The sequence below is a fragment of the Pholcus phalangioides genome, unplaced genomic scaffold (assembly GCF_987345545.1).
Source record: "Pholcus phalangioides strain wild (caught in Gottingen) unplaced genomic scaffold, Ppha-v1.0 ptg000010l_1, whole genome shotgun sequence".
Taxonomy (NCBI): Eukaryota; Metazoa; Arthropoda; class Arachnida; order Araneae; family Pholcidae; genus Pholcus; species Pholcus phalangioides.
The window spans coordinates 42,102,297-42,126,184 of NW_028301603.1; the positions used below are offsets into that span (position 1 = coordinate 42,102,297).

The following is a 23,888-nucleotide window of genomic DNA, read 5'->3' on the forward strand; positions in this document are numbered from 1 at the left end:
GTCCGTCGGAATGCACAATGGACATGAATGGGTGCAGGTGATCCGACAAAATGCTTACGTACCTGTCACCTGTCAAGAGCCTCCACCAGCTTGAACAGTCCCCTGTTGACATGTAGGGTCCATGGATTCATGAGGTTGTCTCGATACCCGTACACATCCATCAGATCGAAGCAATTGGAACCGAGACTCGTCAGACCAGGCAACGTGTTTCCAGTCCTCAACAGTCCAATGTCGGTGTTGTCGGGCCCAGGCGAGGCGTAAAGCTTTGTGTCGTGCCTATCGATGATGTTTCGTTGAATGGTTCGCACGCTGACACTTGTTGATGGCCCAGCATTGAAATCTGCAGCAATTTGCGGAAGGGTTGCACGTCTGTCACGTTTAATGATTCTCGACAGTCGTCCCTTTCTCGCATGATCGTTTTTCGGCCGCAGCGATGTCGTAGATTCAATTTTTTACCGGATTCCCGATATTCACGGTACACTCGTGAAATGGTCGTACGTGAAAATCCAAATTTCACCGCTACCTCGGAGACTATGTCCCATCTTTCGTGCGCCGACTATAACACCACGTTCAAACTCACTTAAATCTCGATAACCTGCCATTGTAGCAGCAGTAACCGATCTAACAACTACGCCAGACACTTGTTGTGTTATATAGGAGTTGCCGACCGCAGCGCCGTACTCTGATTGGTTCCATATCTTTTTATTCATATACGCATGCCTGTGCCAGTTGTTTTGGCTCTTCAGTTTATATATATATACATACTGTCTTAATATAGTGTAGTTTTAGAGATAAATATGAACCAAGTGTGACAAGTGCTTAAATTATGACTTTGAATTCATCATCTATTTAATACGATTTTTTGTTTACTGTAGTGCATTCTCAATAACAAACTGTGAACGTAGATGATTCTACCACTCATCTATAGATGGCGCGATTTATCCAAGTCGGAGGTTCTCAAACTTTGCACCCGCGGCTCCCAAAGCAGTTTGACAAAGAATCGTTTCGACAAAAAACTTCGTCACTGGCACCGCTCCACGGCGCACAGCCATACATCATAGGCGGAGATTGACTTGGAAGTCTGGGAGGGGCAAGGTCATTATTGCTGGGTGGGGGGGGGGCACGATGATGATGTCAATTCATCTATACATATATACATTAGATCTGTCGACTCCACGTTTGACTCTGGGCCCCCCCCCACGCTCCCCCGTATCTCCGCCCATGCATACATGCTAAACCGCGAGCCAAATGCGACCCTCGGAGTCACCTGATGTTGTACGTGACATCAAACATAATTTTGTTAAAGTGAACTAAGTGGCACATTTCTAGTTAAACCCATAGGTGGCCCACCGTGCAGTTCTATATCATTTGAGTGGCTCGTGAGATATTCCCAGATGACTTAAATGACTCGTTGCACATTTGTAGATCGCTTAAATGATTTGCGGCACTATTCCAGATGACTTATCGCGTGGCACATTTCCAGATCCCTAAAGTTACCCGCGACGCAGTTGCATATCACTTCAGTGGCCCGTGGTATATTCCCAGATGACTCAAGTGACCTGTGGCGTATTAACAGATCACTCGAGTGACCGGCGGTGCAGTTCCCAGATCAATCAAGCGGCCCCCGTCACATTCACAGATTACTTAAGTGACATGATTAAGTGGCCCGCGGCACGTTTCCAAATCAGTGAAATGGCCCGCACTGTCCTAAATCGTTGAACACCCTTGATCTCAGCGAAAAAGTTAAAAAAAAATTAGCATTGCTCTTTGAAACCGAACCGGGAATCGAAAAACTTCATGAAATTGAATTGCATTTTGTGGCAAAATGCTTCGCTCATGTACGCGCTTTGACTTCGAAGCCATTTCTCGCATGATTATCAAAGGACCGACCGTCTCTCGAAAATTACGGGATGTTTCATATTTCACACATAGTTTTTTTCCTTCTCCGAATGGCGATTGGAGGAATTTATTCAAGCTTTTCGGAGCGGTTTTCCCTCTCTTTGCTGCTTCGCGTTAATACATGTCATTCTAATAACGTCGAACCCAAATGAGCGACTAATTCGCTTTCGGCGGCGGCGCTTCGCACTTCATTTAGCAATTATCGCCATCCGAGCGTTTGTGTGTGTGCGCGTTTTTAGAGTCGTTGATCCAAGTGTGTTTATTGTATTAGAGTTTTTGGTTTTTTTTCTTTCCTTTTTATCCTCGGTATTATAAGCCTTTAGTTGTTGTTTGTCGTGAACTTTAATACAAATCTTTCATCATTCTGTCCGTATACTAGTTCCTATAAACCAATGGTTTTCTGACTTCCCTCTTGTTCCAGTCAAGTCTAATGGCTGATGAAGCTCTTACCAACAGCTTCATTATCTAGCAGTTCCATGAGCTATCACTTAACAGTGGCTCCGTTGCCTTACTCTACCATCAATTTTCCGGCACATCCGTTATCGTACTTGCCATCATTTACCAGCAGCTTCATTGATTGCTCTCACCGGCACCACAGTGATGGTCCGCTGAGGTTAGTTTTCACCTTCAAGTCGATGAGGTGATGATCAAGTGAGTGCGAGCTCATCTTCCCTTTAAAAAGTCTCGCCACGGAGAGTAACAGATCTACGACGGTACGAATATTCAATCATTAAACTTCATATGGAAGGGGGGGGGGGAGCATTAAACTTCATAGAACTGCGGGCCATTTCACTTCTGAAATATAGATGACAGTACTGAAAAATCGGACACAGCACTAGATACGCACTCAGACTGTTTGTTAGGTGCACGCGCACACACACACTTCCGGCACAGCTCACTCGGTAGTAAATTGCCCATGGCGATAGTCCGGATTTGTACTCGGTTTGAAAGAAAGCAAGCTTCATTTCTCGCCCTTGGAATATGGGTCCGGAGGGGGGGGGGGACTTAGTAAAAAGATCACTCTTCCCTGTTAATACGATAGATACGGAAAACCAGCTGAATCTTAACCGAAGAAGGTTCGTTTAAAAATAAATGGGGGACTTGATGCAGGGCCCACTCACGTAGTAGCCGGGAATCTGGTGTTGCCAAAGTTTTCCCTTCGACCCACCCCTTCTGGGGTAACAGGCGGTAAAGCGTCCAAGCGATTGGCCTGGGTTATTCCCGGCACTAGTATTCGTAGTAGCTCCATTTGCTCTACGTTATTTCGCCCATCATTTACTACTGGCTTCGTTGTGTTGCTGATAAATGATATCATTTACCAGCTTTATTTATAGTCAACATTACCAGCTTAACTATTATTCGTACTCGGCCATCATGTACCAGCAGCTCCATCGCTCTACTTTATTTCTCCTATAATTTTCCCAATGACTTCGGTGCCTTATTATAACATCATTTACCAGTGAAGGAAAGACAATAGAAGAAAAGGCAACTTGTCTCCGCCGGGAATCGAACCCACTCCTCTTGCAAACTAGACAAGCGCGCTATCCATGTACACCACTGGAGACGCCTCTATTGATGCGCTTGCCCGGTTTACAAGAGGAATGGGTTCGATTCCCAGGGGAAACAAGTTGGCTTTTCTTTCCGACTTCAACTCGGCATAACATCCAGAAAAAAAAATTGTCTATCCTTCATCTACAAGGGCTAACCCCACTCTCGCTGTTTACTAGTGACTTCGTTGTCTTGCTACACCACCATTTACCAGCTTATCGAATAACGTACGCCTCTCGCTTTAATGGAAATTTACCAGCGGCTCCACGTTGCCCCTCATGGCCGTATACACATGATGATCTCGTGGCTGTTGTACAAATAGTCACAATTGGTCTGATTCTTGCTATCACATCAGCTCATGAATCAATATTCACAGCTCGGTGTGACCGCCCCCCCCCCCTCAAAAGCAGGATATGCTGAAAACTACTACGTACGTCGCAGAACAGTATGGAAGAATTTCAATGAAAGTGTTGAAAACACTGTTATGAGAATTTTTACTTCAGAATATTTCCGGTCAGATGAACGCTCATTGCAGAGCAATGCAAAACATTCTGCTTTCATGGGTGCGACATCCTAACACATTTGGACTGTGTTGACCAGTGAAAATAGGGTTGAAGTCAGATTCGAAAAAAAATCCAAATACGGAGCACGTTGTTCGGAGAACTCTTGACTTAGGAATATTCATGGAAGCACTAACTACGTAATACGCATATTCCAGCGCATTTGTCATAAAATCAGGCAATATTTGCCCTGCTGATGGGCAAGGCGTCGTTTGTCGGTCCTCGATTCCGAAACCGATACTCAATTACCGAACAAAAAGGCAGTGTTATCGACTGATTTGATAGTGCAAAACTTACCGTACAGATAATTGATGAGAAGGTGAGGGTTTTATTTTGGTCATGATCCAACGATATATCCTTTATCTTGCAAGGTCTGAATGTCTCCACGGAATCGATAAATCCATGATCATCAAATTATAAAAGTGCTCATTCAATCGATCCTCGGTTGTAACCGAAACGGCGGGAAAAAGACGAATTATAGGGATTTTTCGTAACGTTATTAGAATCTCTTCGCTCCCGTGTCACCTGAATTAGACGGCTCACCCATAAATAAGCCTGGATATGCGGAAACAAGTGTCAACAAATTTATATTTATATATTATTTCAACTAAAGCACAAAACGTGGCAATTCAGTTGGTCGCACTTACATTTTACTCCTTTCCGCAATTTTTTTTTTCATCTCTCCTCGTCCTCCTTTCTTGGGAGGGAAAATATGAACTCTTAATTGGAAAATGTCAAAAAGCTCATTCCCCTACACCCCCCCCCCCCGTTCCCTAGAGAATTCGGGATTTTTCTATTTTACCGTCGTAATTGAACGCGACACATCCCATTGCCAGCAACCCTCCGCTCCTCCCTTATAATAATATCTTTGGTGACGTCGTTGCCAGAGACATTTTTGCGATAATTAATGCTCTCCGTCACCCAAGTCTCCCCACGCATTTTTATTGTTATCATTATCATTCATCTCGGTCCGCCGGGATATTTCCAGGAGAAGAGCAAAGACGGGGGGTAAAAGTTTTGTTTTCGTTCCTTGGGCTGGGAAATACCGTGCGTGTGTGAGGATTAAAATCCCTTGGGAATTATTTTCCGTCCGCTCCATCGAATTTTCTTGTTTGAAGGGAATAATTCTTTGGCCCGGAAAATAATTACGTTTTTGAGACGTTACTCTCTTCTGATGCCGTTGGTTGTTTTTTTTTACTCAGATAAGTGCGTCTGTCAGTGGCGTACATTTTAAGGCCAGGGCCAAGGGGCTCCATAGGCGGATACAGAGGGGACCGCGATTTCCCCAAACCCTACCGTGGTGCCCCTCACTAGGACTAGCCTTAAACCAGCCTTTTTGAGGGCCCCCCCCCCCTATAGTGAATTTTTTGCGTTTAAAAAACAAAAACTATGAGAATTGCCCCGGGTTGGAGCTCTGTCAGCCCCATCTTTGAGGAGACCATGGGGGGGGGGGCACCTTGTTCCCAATATATTTATTAGGCGGAAGGATGGAGAGAAGTGGATAGCCCTCCATTATACACATTCTCGGTTGTCTCCCCCTTCCCCGTCCGAAGATCCTTTATCCGCATATGATAAAGTATGTATATAAATACATACAGTCATTGGCGTACGCAAAGAGGGATTTGGGGTTCTAACCCCAAAGAGCCAAAGAGCCAAGATTGTAGTATTTTTTTGTAGGGTAAATAGGGTAAAACGTAACACCCCCCCCCCCCCGAGAAAATTCAGCTTACGCCTATGCATACAGTTGATCCCGCTTATAATGTTTTCCCTTAGCACGACTTTTAGTTTCGCGGTCTCCCTAATCTTACTAATACTCATGGAGATTTCCAGTTTATAACGTTTTTCATTACGATTTTTTTTTTAAACGTTATACATGTCATATTATAGGGATCTCCAGTCGCTTTCAGCCTGGAATTTCGGACATGGGTGAACTTTTCGGGCTTTGGGCGTAACATATATAGCAATAGAAATCCGTCACAAAATCTGTTGTAAAAGTTGTTTCAAATAGAAAAAAATTATCCTACGGAAAGAGAAAGTCTTTAGATCGCAAGAAGTTGATAAATTCCAAGTTTCCTCTTCTCTGATTTTATGCAATCCTTAGGAGAAATACGGAATAGGGAGGGGGGGGGGGGGAGTTTATACACAGAAGCTCAAACAAGAGTTTTATTTTTCTATTCTTTCCAAAGAATTTTTTTTTTCTCACCATGACATAAGGAAAGAAAAAAGATTCAGATGTTTATCTTCCACTAGAAACTGTTCAGACATTGAAAGAAGTAAAAAATAAAGAAGAAGAAAAAATCAATGAAAATTCTAAATACTCCTTTCATTGGCTTCCTTTTTCTTTCTCTGCATGTCTGGAATGAATTCCTGAGAGAAGGAGAGAGAGAGAATTTTGTGTTGAAATTGGAAGGGATGGTTGGGAGAAAAAACTGATGAAGTGGAAGAACAACTTTCAGAAGAGATTCTTTTTCCCTCTTGTTGTTGTTATTATTATTATTACGCTACTGGAAAGGAAAATATATTCAATTGGCATTAAAAAGAAAAAGTAAATACTCTTATGGGTTCTGATTCTTTTAGGGTTTTCCTTGAATCGAAATGGCTGGTGTAAAAATTGTGCTATTGATTCAGTTTCTTGAATTTTTTTATTTATGGCAGTGTTGCAGACTTTTTTTTCTTTTCCATGCTACACCATTTTTTTTTTTTACCCGGGAAGAATCGGAGAAACTGGGATCTCAAGTACGGGAAATCGGCAAATGACGCTAAAATTGTTGCCAATTATTGCTAATTTTTCGCAAATAATCGTCAATGGCGGAAAATGAAGCAATACTGCAAATCGCAGTGGATTAACGAAAATGACTACAAGGAAAAGAGTTCAACCTGACATTTGTGTGGTCTGACGGTATTTTTTCGAGCAAAATACAATTCGCGATCCTAATTACAGGGAAAAACGGGACATTTTTTATTCGAAAAATAATAGTTCGGGATGGCCAAAATAATGGAAAAACCAAATAACCAAAATTGCGGGTTATATGGTCACTCTATATATATATACACACGAGATTAAAAGTCGGGACATCCAAAATTTCGGATTAATACGAGAATGTCTTGAGAAATATGGGTTATATGGTCGTCTTATGCTTTTCCCCCGAGCACAACGCAGGTCTATCACCATATATGTGGGCGATTTTTACTACCTAGTGAGTTGCGCCGGAAGTGTAACTGTGTGTGTACATAACAGTCTGAGTGCGTATGTAGTGTTGTGTTTGATTTTTCAGTGCTGCCATCTATATTTCAGAAGGGAAGTTGAGTGATGTGTTATGATTGAATTACATTTGTGCTGTTTGTAGATCTGTTGCTCGCTGTGGCGAGACTTTTTAACGGGGAGATCGGCTCGCATACGCGCCTTGAAGTTGGGAACCACAGGAAACCAACTTCAGCCGACCACCACTATGGCGACGATGGGGTTCGAACCCGGGTCCTCGGAATCCATCACTATGACCACTCGACCACCATAGCGGCTTATGCTATAGGGGGTGTCTGAAACGTTCTAGACCAGTTGGGTGTTTGGCTTGAAAGAGATTTTGATATCTGTACCAAGGTTTGGGCTAGATAAAAAACTTTCTTTAGCAAGAAATCGAAAATGTGGAAAAAAGCTTTAACAAAATGCTACAATGCTAATGATTGATGGATGGATGTCTACTCATTTCATTCCTCCTGTACGCATGAAGTATGCAAAAAGTTTCTACTACTACTTTCACATTTTTAAGATTTTCTTTCGCATTTTGTGAAAAATGGAACCGTAGCTTCAACCCTGCTCTGTACTACAACTACTATTGGTGTGGAAGCGACTCCGATGGCACTGCCATGCTGTCATGCATGGGTAAAGACAAACTTGTGGCACAGAGATGCTGTCATACCTATGGAAAATGACATGTGGGGTAATATATAACGCTGTGTGTGAAAATGCTTCAGGTACATAATTCATAATCGCTGACGCAAATATTATTCTTAAATCGTACTAGGAGTTCAAAGTTGAGTGAACATCATCCTCTGCAATATATTTAGACAAAATATTAACACGTTTTTTAAATATACAATTTCAATTCTTTTTGTTATATAAAGGGTAATCAAAATTAAACTTTAGAAATTCAGAGGATTGTCAAAAGGTATCTACTGGTATAAATGACACCAAATTTGGACAATAGACACTTCTGGATCTTCTCACTGTTTTGTATCTGTCTCCCAGATTTTCCAGGAAGCTCCCAAAATATCTATTCATCAGAGTCCAGAAAAATTCCTATACCTTCTGAATTTTAACTGTGATTAAAAAAAATCTCTACCTTCAGGGAAAAAATATTCACAGAGAATTTACCCGGAAAAAATGTTTGTTGGCTTTTTCCCTGAAAAATTACATCGCATGTGCAAAAATTTTTTGTTGCTATTGTACTAAATCACAAAAAAAAATTGTTGTTTTGAAGAGTAAAAGACAAAATTTTCCAAACTGTCAATGTCAGTTTTGCCTCTTATTTCTGCGGTGGAATTAGCCAAATGACTTGTGTCCCAGGTGACCATACTTACTGTTCAGTCTTTCCCATTTTTCAGAGCGACAGCGATTTTCTGTTGATGTGATTTGAATTTGGGTGTTGCAATAAAAATGTACGAAACCCAAGTGTTCCTCAATGTCAACAATGTCAGGTTTTTCTAAAGGGGAAAAAAATCCCTACGATTTTACTTTCTTTAATTAGAAAAAGCCCACATTGTTTTTAAAAATGTCTTTTATATTTGTGTACAGTTTCTGTATGGAATTTGGATTCATGCAGAAATATTAATTTTCACTGTCCAAAGTTGGCAGCTATGCCATTTATTGCATGAAAGAAAGCACAAAATTTTCACTGATATGTGGTGTCGCCTCTCAACAGGTCATTAAATGACCAAAAGAGTTAGCATAGCCATGTTTTTTAGAGGAGGAGTAGGACTAGATCAGTGAGTGACTAAGAAAACGTCAAAGGACCTGTGATCTGACTAAAAGAGTGACTTAGAGACAGTCATATTTACAGGAGCTGGAGTTTTAAAGAACCCAGAATGTGAAATTCAAGGAATGAATGGTCAAGAAAATTAAGCTAGAATTTTGAAGAGCAGTAAAATTTGTGTAGTCCACAGGTGTCAAAACCATGAATCCACGTCTAATGTTGGTAGAACATGTAGGAGTTGTACTCGGTTTAGGGTACATAGGACATCTCTTTCTAATTACGTCAGTATACAGTTGTAATCGCAAATACAAATTTTTTTAGATGCTGTCTGTACTTGGCATCTGGAATTGGTCAATCCCTGGTGCATATACAGTCAATGTTTCAAAGGCTATTCTGTATTATCTGTAGCTGGATGTTGACAGAATTCCACATTTTCTGCTCCAAATGAAATGCTCAGAATTTTCACCATTACGGTATGGGGGCTAGTTTGTTGAAAGGATCCCAAGTTTTTTCCCCTTCTTTTCCTATTTTCAGTTTCTAGCTTTCCTGATCATTTTCAAGTACGGAATGAGAAGGAATTCAAAAGACACGTTTCCTATACATGTTTATCTCATTAACCTGCATTTGCTGCGAACGCTCTCTCGGTAAAGCTGTCTTTATGATGTATTTGTCTATTAAGTTTATATGGATGTGCCTGATAAGTCATTTTTCTTTCAGGGTTATGGGTCAGAAATCATTGATAGGGACTCCCCGTCGTATCCTACGAAGTCATTATCTTATGGTGACGGATATTATATAGGTATGTAGTTTCCTATTTTTTTATAAAGCATTGCTTGTGTTGTTATTTTGTTTCATGCTTTTGAAAATTCGTGGATGTATATTTTGGTGGGAACCCTGTCTTCAACACATGCCACGCTCACATCAGATATCATAAACACATGAGGAATGCACACATTTTTTAACCCTTTCTAATAAGGTATCCCCCTTAGTGTGAGACCACCTATATTTTTTTATGGATTTTGGAAAAATGTCTGCCCTTCAAAGGGTGAACGTGCATTAATTTGTTAGAACTTCCTCAGGGGAATGCTCATGAGGTGTGGTTTATGGCTTGGCAGCAGTTCAGAAGAGAATCTTTAAATCCAGGAAAGATCATAAAAAATTATTTTTGACTATTTCCTTTCAAATGGGAAGGGGGAATGGCTGTCTGGAGTTGATAGACTCCTCGTAATTTGGCTATGTGCTAGTCCAGCCTGTCCAGTAATCCAGCATTTTAGACCAGCAAACATAGAAGAGGGGAAAACATGTTACATCATGTCTATGTGCAGAGGTTTAGCCTATATTATTTAAATTGGCTTTTTCAATCAATATCCAGTAATCCGGCACACCCTGGTCTAATGCGTGCCAGATTAGCAAGAGTCTACTGTACAGATGAGCCCTGCCTTTAACATCATCATTTATTTTCTAGAGTTCTATGGCTATAACGAATTTGATGTTAAATTTAATCGTAGCAATTATGAAGCCCTTTCACAGAAAATGAAAATTATTGCATAGCCCAATAGGGAAACTTTAATTATGTACACTCTGTGTATAGATTATATCTGTGGTATAAAACATAGATGTAAAGTTTTTTAATGCAGCATCAAACAATGAAGTAACTGTTGTCCCGACTCTTCAGATCCAAACTGTCACTCATTTCATTCTGAAGAGATCGTGTTTCTGATTTAAGTTCTTACTCATGCATTACTATCATTGCATGCCATAAATATATGGCTGTCCGAGCGCTTAAATTTTGTGTATTTTTACCTTTGGTAGCTGAAAATGTGCCAGAAACATGGTCTTCCAATACAGCTGTTCATTCGCCAAACTATGTTTATCCTAACCAAAACATGATGCCAAACCCGCCTGCTCTCAACCACACGCCATCAAATTTTCCTCCGATGTACTTACCGCCAGATTTATTAGTAAGTATCAATGTATTCAGTGGCTTATACATGAACCAGTTGGTCTTACATTTGCATGAAATTGTTACTTACAATCTTATATATTTCCAGAACTGTTCTACAGAGCACACGAACAGCAGTTTTTCTTCTGCGCCCTCGCCTCCTGTCAGCTCACCGCCTCCATTATCAGGTCATTTTTTTTTGTTTTGTAATTAATCTATGCATCTAAAACAGGTTTTCTTAACTCGTTGTGTCAATAAGATAATGGCTGCAGTGTCACTCATTTTTACAAACTTGTACAGACTTCATTATTAGTTTATAAAATCAGAAGTTAGCAAATAGAAGAGACGATGAATGTGGGAAATTAAGAAAATTGGTTAGTCATTCACCTTTATTGATAGTTTCCGAAAAAAAAAACCCACTTATTTTTGTTTGCTTCACAGCAACATTTTGGTAAAAATAAGATTTGATAGAAAATTGATGTAGGATAACATTTTGCGTGAGTCTCGCTTCTTTGAAATATTTTCAAGATGGTGGAATGCCGCTGGAACCATTTGCTCTAGAAATTATCTTTTGCTGATCTTTGATTGTAGAACTCTCAGTAGAGTACTTTGAAACCCGTACTTTTTTTGACGATTTCTTTATAAGAGTTCCCACATTAATTTCTTTCAAAAATTCATTTTTTCATCCATTTTCAAGCACAATCTTTTCCGTTTTGTTAACATTACAAAGAGGAAAGAAGACAAACAGCAGTAGGATGAAATACAGTTTTATTAACTCTTGACTTAGAAACGGCCTCATCAATAAGCTAATGTGTCATAACAATTCTCAGAAACCACCAGTTTATCCAATCATAATTACAAAGAGTGAATTATGTTGTCAATGCGCATCTTCAATTCATGATCAAAATTGAACCCTCTTTCCTGGTATGTGTTTGCAAAACATCTGTATGTTGGGTATGACAAATTGGTGAACTCTCCACCCCTTCTCTCTTAAGACATGTAGAACATCCAAATTGAAGTTCGCTTTTTATTACAACAAACTCAAGTTTGGCTGAAAGAATAAAATTGCCAAAAAATAAAAACGGAAGAAAGGCAAAGTTCGTAAAATAGAAAGTTGATAAAAATGAGTTTTTAAAATGAAGCAGATTTTAACATTAGCTCTAATGATATGCTGTTCGGAACAAAGGACCAGTTTGTAAAATAGAGCATGTTCGTAAATTAGAGGCTCATAAAATCAACCCTTGACCATATAATCCTGAAATAAAGTAATTTTCTTACTCAAGCTCACAGACACCGGTGACATATTCAAGGAGGTCTGTTGACCACCCTTGAAGAAAAGTATTGTAGTCTATATCAGAAGCGCCAACGTGAACAAAAATTTGGGAGGGCTGGAAGTTGCTGGTCATCTCTTGTATATGGTACTCAAGCAGGTACGCAGGAGAGGGAAGGTACATTGCATTGTTTTTCCAGAAATCATTGGAGGGTTGCTCAATGCCCTTATAAAATTTATTGGGTGGAGGGCTCAAATGGCTTCAGCCCATAGGTTCCCTCACCTATGGTCTGTATATTGTTACGATGTATAGACATTTGAAAAGGCTTGGGGAATGCATGCAAGGTTTGTGTGGCATATGATTGTTAGAATATGAGAACAAGATTCTAAGGACTCTGAAAGTGGAATTTGAGATGAAAAGACATACATTTGTAAGGCTGCTGCAGTTAAAGCAGTACTTCTAGTTTACTTAAATAAAGGCATTTATTTGTCCTAAAATCCTCGTTCCTGTGAGATTTTGCCCACCTTCAAGTTCTCAGCAAAGAACCCGGGAGAGATCAGCACGATGGGATGAATCTGGTGACAGAGGATCGACAAGACCCGGCGGCAATACAACAATATATATAAATTTGATTTTATGCCTGCCTATCTATATTATCTATACAAATCTACAATTTTGAACCGGCCATCAAATTTTGCACATATACACAACAGAGCCCAACTTGAACGATAGGCAGAGTTATAAAAGTTTTTCAGAGCAGGGCAAATGCCAGAAATCGGCAACAATGGTTCATGGGCCTTAACAATGACTTTTGGAATGTTTACTGTGGTTCCCTAGCAATATGTCTCAAACATGTTCATTCCTTTACAATAGTTTGTCTCGCTTCTTCAGTGCTCCCAGTATATTGAGGAAACCCAAGCAGCAGCTGTATTTTAGCTAGTAATAAACATTATCCAATAACTGTGAAATTCAATGTCATATTTTGTTGTTATAGTTGATTTTATAAATTTTTTTATGTTTCTTCATAGCTGTCCCTAACTGGTCCCGCAGTACCACGCAGCTAAGTCCTGCGCCAGCTGGCTATGCAGAGGGGCTCACGAGCACCATAGTGAGTGATTCAGTTATAATTTCAGTAAATTTTTTAAAAGCATGTCGACACTTTCAAAGTGATTGTTATTGGTTACACATGCAGTAGCGCCCAGATAATCCAAATCTTAAACCGAGTTATACCCTGTAGGGGGCTCAGTATGTTCATATTTTGATCTCCTCTCTGTTTCACTGGCAATTCTCATAATTTTTTGTTGCAAGTTTCTCATCAGCCTAGCCGAACACTCCCTATAGATAAGATCAATCTGATTTACCTGCAGTGAGCTAGTGTGTTTTGTGGAAATCGTAGCTCATTTTATTTTGTGGAATCATAGCTCATTTCATTTTGTCAGCCACCTTCTGTATAGCCATTCTACTTTGTGCCAGAAGGGAGGGGTGTATGTGGGTCCATATGTTTATGTCAAAAATATACAGCAATAGTAATATAGATTTCTTGGGAACGAGGCTTTGTTTATGTGCAGAAAAACTGAGTGGGAAAATAAAATGTGTCTTTTCTCTGCAATGGAGTCAACGAGTAGAGCCTATAGGCTCCACACAGTCATTTCAGACCTAGGGCCATGAATCAAAAGTGTCCTAAATTATCAACAATTCTCATTTACACACTGCTATTGCACAATATTTTTCGATTTGTGCTAGGGGTGGTCAATTTATTATGATCACTACTACTACTTAACCGTATGTGCACATTCCTCTACGGAATTTCTAATGAATTCGTACATGTGTATGGGGGGAGCGCTAAAAGTATTTATGTTGTGAGAATTGTGCTTGAAGTTTTAAAAATTATTACCATCACCAAACAGTCCTTTGGCCTCCATATCTACTAAAGACTACTAAGATATGCTGTAATTTGCTGCACTGTTACTCTTCTGTTGTCTCATGTAAGTCTGGACACACTCCATCACGCCCTACTATTTGCAAGTCACTCATGACTATGTGTTGTATGTTAAGACCAAGTTTTTTGGCCAATAGCCCCTTTGAACACTTTAATGGCAGTTCCTCTGGAATGATTTGTGAATGCAGCAGTTTTGTTTGTACTCATTTCACACAAATTATCAGCTATATTGCATTACTATGGGAAACTTGAATGTTTACACTGTTTCTTTCAACTGCTATCAAGAGTGGGGTAGTGACTTGTTGCTTATTTTCACCTTCAGCATGCTCAGTTGTAACTCTTTAAATATTACTCTCCTTAAACTCTCAACACTCTTTAACATTACTGTAAGAATGAGAATAAATCTGAGGAAATTTGACGAACATCAAAATATGTGGATATACTAATAATAGTGATAAGCTCATTTGCATTTCTGTCATCGCAGCCTCCAAATACAGGAGGAATAATCGTTGAAGAAGGTCTTGATGATGCTTTGAATGTCTTGAGGAACCATGCAGAAGGATCTATTATGTCTCCAAATCAGTCTTCGGTGGCCTCATCTTCTCCAGCCGAAATGAACTCTTTACACCCAGAAGGACATGTTAATGCTGCTCTTCTTGCAGCTACAACGGCAGCACCGTTTCCTGGTGTTCAGCCATTAAATCCCCATGTTGTAAGTGCTCCATACTTTTAATCGGCTAATCATACTCAAGGAAAATATTAAAGATGTAAATTTTTATTAAGGTATGGATTGTTTGTGTAATGTTCAATTTAAGGAAAAGTGTCTAAGATCAAGTGATTTGATATATGACAAATAATATCGAGACTTTTTTTATTTTACACCATAATTAATGATACGACATTTGCATATTACAGAACCAGAACAGCCTTCCTGAAAACAGGCGACTCACAACGTTACCTAACGTACAAGTTCCACCAATACCTCAGCCTTTTCGTAGGTTTTCTCCTGTTATTCTATTAGTTTTTTAAATTCATGGATTGTATTGTTTTTCTTGTTTTTAATGAAGCAATTCTTCAGTCGCTGTTGTGTATCATTTTCTACTAATTAGCTGCATCAATATCATTGCTTTTCTCTGTTTTCAGCGGGTGTCATTCCTCCAGTTAAAGTTGAAACTCTGCAAGCAGAGAAGGAGTTGTCACCGCTACAGCCTTCTGCAAAGAACCCAAATTCTTTGATTCCACCTTCTGTAGTTTCCTCTGTGATGGCAGCCTCCACAACTCCAGTGGGAATTCCTCACTCTAATAATGGCAGCAAGAAACCAGCTCCAATGAAAGGGATGAAGCGAGCTCGCTCAAGGTGATTTCCATAGTTTTTCTGATACTATTATTGAAATGTCATTTTTTTTATGTGAATGTTCTAATGTAGTTGAGAGATATAAACAGCATCATGATCTTTTATAGGTCTGTGGATGAGGATGACAATGATTTGCCTGAGATTAAAGCCGAGAAGGAGAAAGAGAGGAGACAAGCGAATAATGCGAGGGAGAGGTAGATAAATTGTGATTTTATCAATATTTCTTCAAATCCTAGTCATCTTGACTATCACCTCAATACCTAATGTGTAGTTCTCGCTGCCAATCACCATCGCACGAAATAATAATGAAATATTTCATTTTGTGAGTAAACAGAAGATAAGAGAATTCTATGTCATTGAAAATGCATTGATCAGAATAACCTGTCCTACTATTGGGCTATAATAATAATTTTCTTGTCTGTTTAGCCCCATGCATGTTCAACTCGTGGTCCAAGGGCTGAATGTGGCCACCTGTCATCTGATTCGACCCTGCGACCTCAAACCTAATTTTGTAAAAATTAACTAAGCAGCACAGTACTAGATTACTGAAGTGACCTGCAGTGCATTTCCATATCACTTAAGTGATCCAACCGCGATACATTCTCAGAGCATTTCATGACCCACATTGCATTTCCAGATCACTTTGTACCGTATTTCATGGTTTGTTTTTTAACCAAACATTGATTCATCAAATGGATGACAACAATTAAAGACAACAATGTTTTCCACTCACAACATTTATTCAATTGTTTTAAGCTTAGGTTTTTTACACAAGCAACATTGTTAACTAGATTAACAAAAAATTAATACTGTGATAAAGTTTTTAGTAACAAAAGTTCAACATAATGGTTCAATCTCACCAGTTCCATATGTCGAGGCACCTCTCACAACACCATCACAAATTTGAACGTCTCCCAGTGATGTAGCAGGTAGCCAGGATTGGTGAGTCCTGAGACTTTGTTGACAGGTCTCTGTCATCTGCAGCAAGCTCGCATCATACCAGAAGAAGATACATGAAGAAATTCTTGTCAGGCTGCAAGACAGCAACCTAAAGGAGCAGCAGAGAGACCAGAACGATGTGAGGCACACTACTGAATCTTCAGTACATTGTTACGTTAGAGATGCGATCGGGCATAACAGCTCTTTGAGATAGAACATCTCACAAACCAGTATTAGTTAGAACAGGTATGTTGAAGCGAAAGGAATGTGAATGCCTCATCCCCAGCACAGTGCTGGTATTTGAGGAGAATCAGCAGTGGCGAATCACATTTGTCAACACTGTAATACAACTCATTTACATCTTTATTTGGAATGAAACACAACTATGACGTGAAATTTGGGTGCATTCAGAAATTTTATCTGTCCCAAAACACAATTTTAGACAAAATGCATTCAAATCGGTGTAATCAGTATTTCCATTTATATTAGCGTTTTACATCAAAGAAGTAATTGAATTGTGCTTTGGGGCCATTCAATTTCAATTTTTACATCAGCATCGAGGGGTGCGGGGGGGGGGGGGGGGTGTTAAATGATTACGTCATCAACACCCTTTATGAAAATATTAAATATTCTTAATGACATCTCTTTAATTTGTGTATTTATTTACTATTCCCCCTGAAAAGCTTGATCATGTGTGGTGTGAGCCCACATTGCATTATAGTCAAGACCAAACACACACACACACAACCGCAATGATACCATCAAATTGCATCGATAGCTATGTAGGAAGGAATTATCCCCAAATTAGTTAAATGAATGATTTTAAGCAACCATCTTGACATTGACAGACTTCAGAAAAACCATGATGAAGATGACAAGAGCTCAGCGCTCTGGATCAACTAGCAAAAAAGAAATTATACTATACAAGTTATCAACCCGATAACATGTAGTATATAGTATAATCCCTTGACTTTTACTTGATATAGTATAATCCAGGCCTGTCATTTCAACTTTTTCCGGGGGGATGCATAGAAAAATACAATAGAAAAGGTATTTATATCAAGCTCGTAACCAGAATACTTTGCCAGAAGATTTCGCCATCTTTTTCCCTTTTTTTGGTCATTTTCTCACATTTCGAGTGGAGGGACCCGGCCCCCAAGTCCCCCACTACGACCTTGATTTATATATATACACACAAATACATATATACATACATTGAGTGTGTATATATAAATACCATTTCTTGTGTATTTCTAAAAGCCAGGGTGCCTCCCAAATGTCAGGCCTGATATAATCCCCTTTTTTAATTCGGCTTTTATATGTTTCATATCTGTGTTACAGGATTCGAGTTAGGGACATAAATGAAGCGTTCAAGGAGTTGGGACGAATGTGCAGCATGCACTTGAAACAAGACAGAGCCATGACTAAACTAAATATTCTTTACCAAGCGGTTGAAGTGATTTCGCAGCTGGAAAATCAAGTCAGAGGTGAGATGTGTTCAAATTTTATAATTCTTTTTTCCCCCTTCATTCATAGAAAGCTCTGCAGAGTCAGTCATCTTAATACAGTGCGTGAGTGTCTCCTCTTGCGAATTATTCGGGTTACAAAAGAAAAGCAATTTTGAAAAGTGCATCAGTGCTAAAGTGAATGTTTAACAAAGACTAACCCACCCAATCAGTGCAAACCAAACTAGTGCAGATGCAGTAGCCCAGGTTGATAACATACTCAATTACAGTACCAAAGGATGTTCGTGGGTGTCACAAGTTTTCTACCGGATTTGTTCTTATCAAAATCTGTCCTGACGCAGAGGTACAACAGAAACGAAGATAATATGGCCTCATAATGCATTGCTAATGCTGGAAGGCCCCCAACAATGGACTAAAGCACCAACCTCTCTTCAAGATACCCATGGACAATATAATGACAAATGCTGCTGTGTTCAGATTTGGAAATAAATTGTAGGTCCCGATTGAATTAGTCTTATGTACAGAAAATTGCTGTGGTGTGACAAAAAAAAGACCAAATTACCAAACCAGCCCAACTTGCAGTACACTGAAAGAGCGCTGTGGTGGTCAAGTGTTCATAGTAATGGACTTGCAACCCCACCATCTCCACAATGGTGGTTGACTGAAGTTTGTTTTCTGCGGTTCCTAACTTTGAGATACAAGTGTAAGCCGATCTCCCTGCTAAAATGTCTACCCTCAGAGAGCAACAGTCCTCAACGACACAATTATTCATTCATTAACCTCTCTCATAGTTAGAAAAATTGATGGCAGATGGAATCGCTACACATACCAAGCATTACACAGAAACAAGCTTCACGTCAGGTTCATCACACGTACACAGGCATTCCAGCATTTACCAATTCATTAGAAGTTCCGCAGAGTAATATGGACGAGGTGCATATGTGGTTTAGTAGTGGTACACTTGGAGATGCTTGGCACTACAGTGATGGAATGGTTACATGAAAATTGCAATTCATGTCAGCCTTAAAACCCAAAAAAGCTCCAATAGTCTTATGAATGGTATTGTAAAAGCCTTACAAGTTGCATTTGATACTTGCTTGGTGAGCAAGTCAAAACAAACTTTGTTGTTGTACTGTACCATGCTAATTATTAATTGTTGTGTGATTAACATTGTTGATATATTGGGTTGTTCCGAAAGTAATTTCGTTTTTTCCAACAGAGGCCTAATTGTATTTTTTCACAGTCAACTTCACACTTAAGCCACATAATCATTATGTATTTTGACAGCTGATATAGCAAGGCTTACTTGTGAAAAAGTTTGATTGATTCTACGCAGTAGTTTTTGGTTGGTACCCTTTGAAATAGGGAAAGTGCAAAGCAGCATTTTCAGCATATTTTACTTTTTTACTATAGGAAAGGTAAAAATGCTATTCAAGCAAGGAAAAAATTATCCGATGTGTATGGAGAAGATGTATTGACAGAATGCCAGTGCCAAAACTGGTTTGCAAAATTTCGATCCAGCAATTTTGATGTTGAAGCTGTCACCAAGTTCTGTTGAAGCTGATGAAGACACAATAAAGACATTAATTGATTCAAACTTGCGAGTGACAACTCATGAGATTGCTGAGAGATTAAATTTATCGAATTCGACCGTTCATGATCATTTGAAACCCCTAGGTTTAATCTCAAAGCTCGACATATGGGTTCCTCATGTTTTTACGGAAAGAAATTTGTGTCGTCGTGTTGACGTTTGTGATTCGCTTCTCAAACGTCAAGTAAATGATACATTTTTGAAGCGCATCATCGCTGGGGATGAGAAATGTGTTGTCTACAACTATATTAAATGCAAGAGATCATGGAATAAAAAAGAAAAGGTAAAAAGTTTTTTTTTATCTTCTACCGGACAACACAACAATCAATTCTGAAGTGTACTGTCATCAGCTGGACAAATTGAATGATTCACTTAAACAGAAAAGGCCAGAATTGATCAATAGAAAAAGTGTAATGTTCCACCAAGATAATGCCAGACCTCATACAAGTTTGGTAACCCGCCAAAAGCTTTTACAGCTTCGATGGGATATGCTGCCACACCCACCATATTCTCCAGATCTGGCACCTTCTGATTATTATTTGTTCTGGTCTCTACAAAATTTTTTAGACGGTAAAACTTTTACTTCAAATGAGGAGGTCAAAAATCACCTGGGTCAGTTTTTTGTCAGCAAACAACAAAAATTTTATGAGCGTGGAATCATTTGCCAGAAAGATGGCAAAAGGTATTGGACCAGAATGGACAATATATAATTCAATAAAATATTTATTCACTACAAGAAAATCGTCTTTTATTGTCATAAAAAATACGAAATTACTTTCCAAACAACCCAATAGATTGTTACAAATGAATCGGATGTCAATTATTTTATAATGGAAAATTTTATTTAGGATGTGAATAACTTTTGTAAAAATAGTAGTCTCGTGCGCCGAAAGACTAATGTACATATTTAATGAAAGAATTCTAATAGAGCAAAGGTTTCAAGAGAGTCAAGTGTTTTTTCTGTAATTTTTTTCACATGAATGGGAGGTATGCATGTTTGCATGCCACATCAAAATATTCTGCTCTCTGCCATACTGTGTGTGTGTGCGTACATGCGTGCAATGCTGTTTTAATAGAAGATATAGAATTTCTATATATATGTATCTTTATATAGGCTAACACATAATTTTTCATTTGGTTTCCATTAGAGCGGAATCTCAACCCCAAAGCAGCTTGCCTTAAACGTCGAGAAGATGAAAAAAACGAAGAGATTCCTAAACAGTTAATATCACAAGCCGTTGCGCACTCAGTAGAAGCGTTCACACATCAACCGTTTTTAGGCCATCCACCTCCACAACCCGTAAGTTTATAGATTTCTTTGCTTTAATGTCCATGGTTTCCATACCGACTTGAACTTATCCTGCCACTGCATTATTTCTAAGTGTGATTTTTTTGAGTTTGTGTTCAGGAATCGTATGAAGTTATACAAGAATCAAATATAGCCCTTTATTTTATTTTATTTTTTCAAATATATTATGTGCTATGGCAATAACTGTTGCTTGATTTTGACATGGTATGATCCTTTGACTTACCTATTCCCGTGCCTTATTCAGTTCGACTTCGTTAAATTGAAGAGGACTGTAACACACATTTAATGAGTGGAAACTAATGGACACAAGGACACACACAATGCTCCTTTCCCTCGTTTATGCTGTACTTTTCCTGTTCTTCAAATTCAAATATCTCAGTGAATATCGCACTAAAAATTTAATATTTTTTTTTGCCTCAGGTGAGACAGTGGAACAACTTTCTAATTGGAAGGACAGGGGCACTGAATAAAAATTTAGTTTTTATTTTGTTACACACTGTATTATTTATCTCTCAAAACTGGTATTAATTTTTGAACATTTTTCGAACTTTTTAAAAAAAATTGGAATCATTCCCCCTGTGGCAGATGGTTGATGAGGTAAAGGCTGCATTAGCACAGAATACCCTGTACAGTTTTCTATAGAACAGAGAAGCACAACTCTCACACATTTATTTATTTATTTATTTAAAATACAAAGCTATATGTTTAAACTCAATTACAGCTTGCAGTAAAAACACATGCGTCAAATGTATCCCTCGTTATTATTATTATTATTAACTCATTTTTCTTTTGTACTAGAGATCACTAGTAGTTTGGAGAATCACAAGTAGTTTTATCAGTGAAAAGGGAAGCCAGGCTTTTCCGGTTGGAATTTATAATAGAATCCCATACTTTTTTCAGGCTGTTATGCTATGTTAGAAGGTTTTTACAACAATGATTGTAAGCAAGCATGAAACACTGCATAACTGCCCAGAAAGTATGGATTCTATTACAATTTTATCAGTGTCTCAGTATCACAGTCGAACCTCATTAACATGAAAACCAAAGATGGCTTAAACGATAGCTAGCAATAGTCTCACTCCATAGCTTTTTTGGATGTTTGAAGTTAATAAAACAATGTTTTTGATTGAAATTTTGTATAAATACATTAAAACTGAGTATCATGTTCTTTGCTGTTCTTTAAAATCATCAACAAAATAATAATAATTAATGTAATTATACTAATCAATCAGTGTTTTCTGGATAGAAAAATTGAATTCTTAATTATATACAATGACAGCATGGGTTGTTCAAGTTCAACATGAATGCAGGGAAAATATTTCTTTAAATATTCAGCCCTCGTCTACTGATGAAATGATGGAATGGAAGTATGCCTGTGCAGGTGGCAGCAGCTGTATAACAAATTATTCCATCATATCTCATCATATCTATGCATGGGTGGATCTAGAGCTCGCTGTTTGGGGGAGGAGGTGATTTTGCAAATTGCAACAATATATATATATGCACGAGTAGGTTGGCCATATGCACTGAGTTTTCTAGGGCAGTTCCAGTTTTTTCTGTTTTTGTAAACCGTCCAGAGTTTTCATAAAAACCAATGTCAGAGTTGCTTCTCCTGTTTCAGGGAAGATAAATCCTCTTTTTGAGTTTTTCTTTTTTATCACAGCATAGAACGTGATGCATTTCTAAATGGAATGATTGAATAAAATATAACATAGAAGTTCCGAAAATTTCATGAACGTTCGCATTCTATTCCCCCCCCCCCACCCCCACCTCCATTGACCTGGGCCTGTATCTATGTGAAATAGACTGAAAATATACCTGACTTGCTATTACATCATTGTCAGGTTGACTTCTGAGAAAAAAATCTCTTGAATTTTTACTGTAGGTGCAAGATATATCGCTACCTTTGGTCCAATAAAATAATTTCTAAAGAATTTGCCCAGAAAATTGTCCATTGCTTTTGTTTTTCCCTCTCCAAGATAGTGTGCTATGTGCATCTAGTTGGATAATTTTCAGGTTTTTGGTCATGGGAGACAACCAACATTATTTGCTATCAATCTCCATTGTAGCTAGTAACAAGACGTTTCATTTAATAAGAGGAATATCCCACTTTATACCTGTCTGGGTGATTTTTTTTCCAGGAATGCTTAATCAATGCCCCTCAATTTTTGCTCAGTTGCCCCTCAAACATTGACAGATGCACATCAATTTTTTTTTTTTTTTTTTGTCATTTATTTTACGAAACCAATTACATTAAGCAGTTTTTTCATTGATGAGGTTCGACTGTGAATTGTGAATACCATTTCAATATGTTATGACTTTGAGAATGTTTATTTTATAGGGCTCTCAACTTTGAGGACCTGAACCTTATAATCTTTTGAATCTGTGCCATCTTATTTGAAATTCAGGAAGAAGATGACGACGACGACTATGAAGATATCCACCAATTTGCCTGGTCATAGCTATAAACAAATAGAGAAAATAACATATATATATATATATAAAGAAGGTCATCGTACACTATGCATACCAAAGAAAGGACACACAACGATGCATTATTGAAAAAAAGTTCTTGACTGTTCTTGAAGCACTGATTTGTGTTATGGGAAACAAAACAGAGACACGCGACTGTGCTTGATATTTTTCCCTTTTTAATACATATTAGGCCATCGGGAAACAGTTACCGACTTTTTTTTCATTAAAAAAATAATATTCAAAAGGAGTTACAGATGTATATAATTATTAGATTTCGAAACAAAATATACTAAAACAGAAACTGAAACAAATCTGCATTTGTTGTCAAGTTCAATAGAAGTTGCAAAGAAAAATGCCTTGAAAAAATCGATGCGGTTTTTATGAATTTTAATAATTAAAAGCATGAAATTTTTTTTAATTTGTGACGTTGATGCATGTTCATTTAACAAAATGCAGCATTTATGTGTCCGTTTTTTTGCTCCATCAGATTCAATCATTCGTCTTGTATTTGCTTTTATGTGGTTTGGCCAGTATTTCAGTTGAGCTGATCGCAATCACAGTTATCTTGAAGCTCAGTTACTTCACAGATGCACTTTCTACACATATCTGTTTTTGCTTTATCATT

At 38.4% G+C, this 23,888-nt stretch overlaps 1 protein-coding gene across 3 annotated transcripts in view; it reads left to right on the forward strand.

Moving 5' to 3' along the window:
* The window catches only part of LOC149081513 (transcription factor 12-like), a 75,483-nt gene extending 51,867 nt beyond the window's left edge, over positions 1–23,616 (forward strand). For 2 of the 3 annotated variants that reach the window (XM_089238449.1, XM_089238448.1), the window contains 11 exons: positions 9,695–9,776; positions 10,790–10,938; positions 11,029–11,107; positions 13,219–13,298; positions 14,614–14,841; positions 15,045–15,123; positions 15,273–15,486; positions 15,591–15,677; positions 17,764–17,909; positions 20,628–20,779; positions 23,197–23,616. In XM_089238449.1, coding sequence (XP_089094575.1) covers positions 9,695–9,776; positions 10,790–10,938; positions 11,029–11,107; positions 13,219–13,298; positions 14,614–14,841; positions 15,045–15,123; positions 15,273–15,486; positions 15,591–15,677; positions 17,764–17,909; positions 20,628–20,779; positions 23,197–23,250 — 1,350 coding nt within the window. In that variant the 3' untranslated portion in view covers positions 23,251–23,616. Of the gene's footprint in view, positions 1–9,694; positions 9,777–10,789; positions 10,939–11,028; positions 11,108–13,218; positions 13,299–14,613; positions 14,842–15,044; positions 15,124–15,272; positions 15,487–15,590; positions 15,678–17,763; positions 17,910–20,627; positions 20,780–23,129 lie in introns of all 3 variants that reach the window. The other variant, XM_089238450.1, reaches the window with a different exon arrangement.
* Positions 23,617–23,888: the final 272 nt, after the last annotated feature.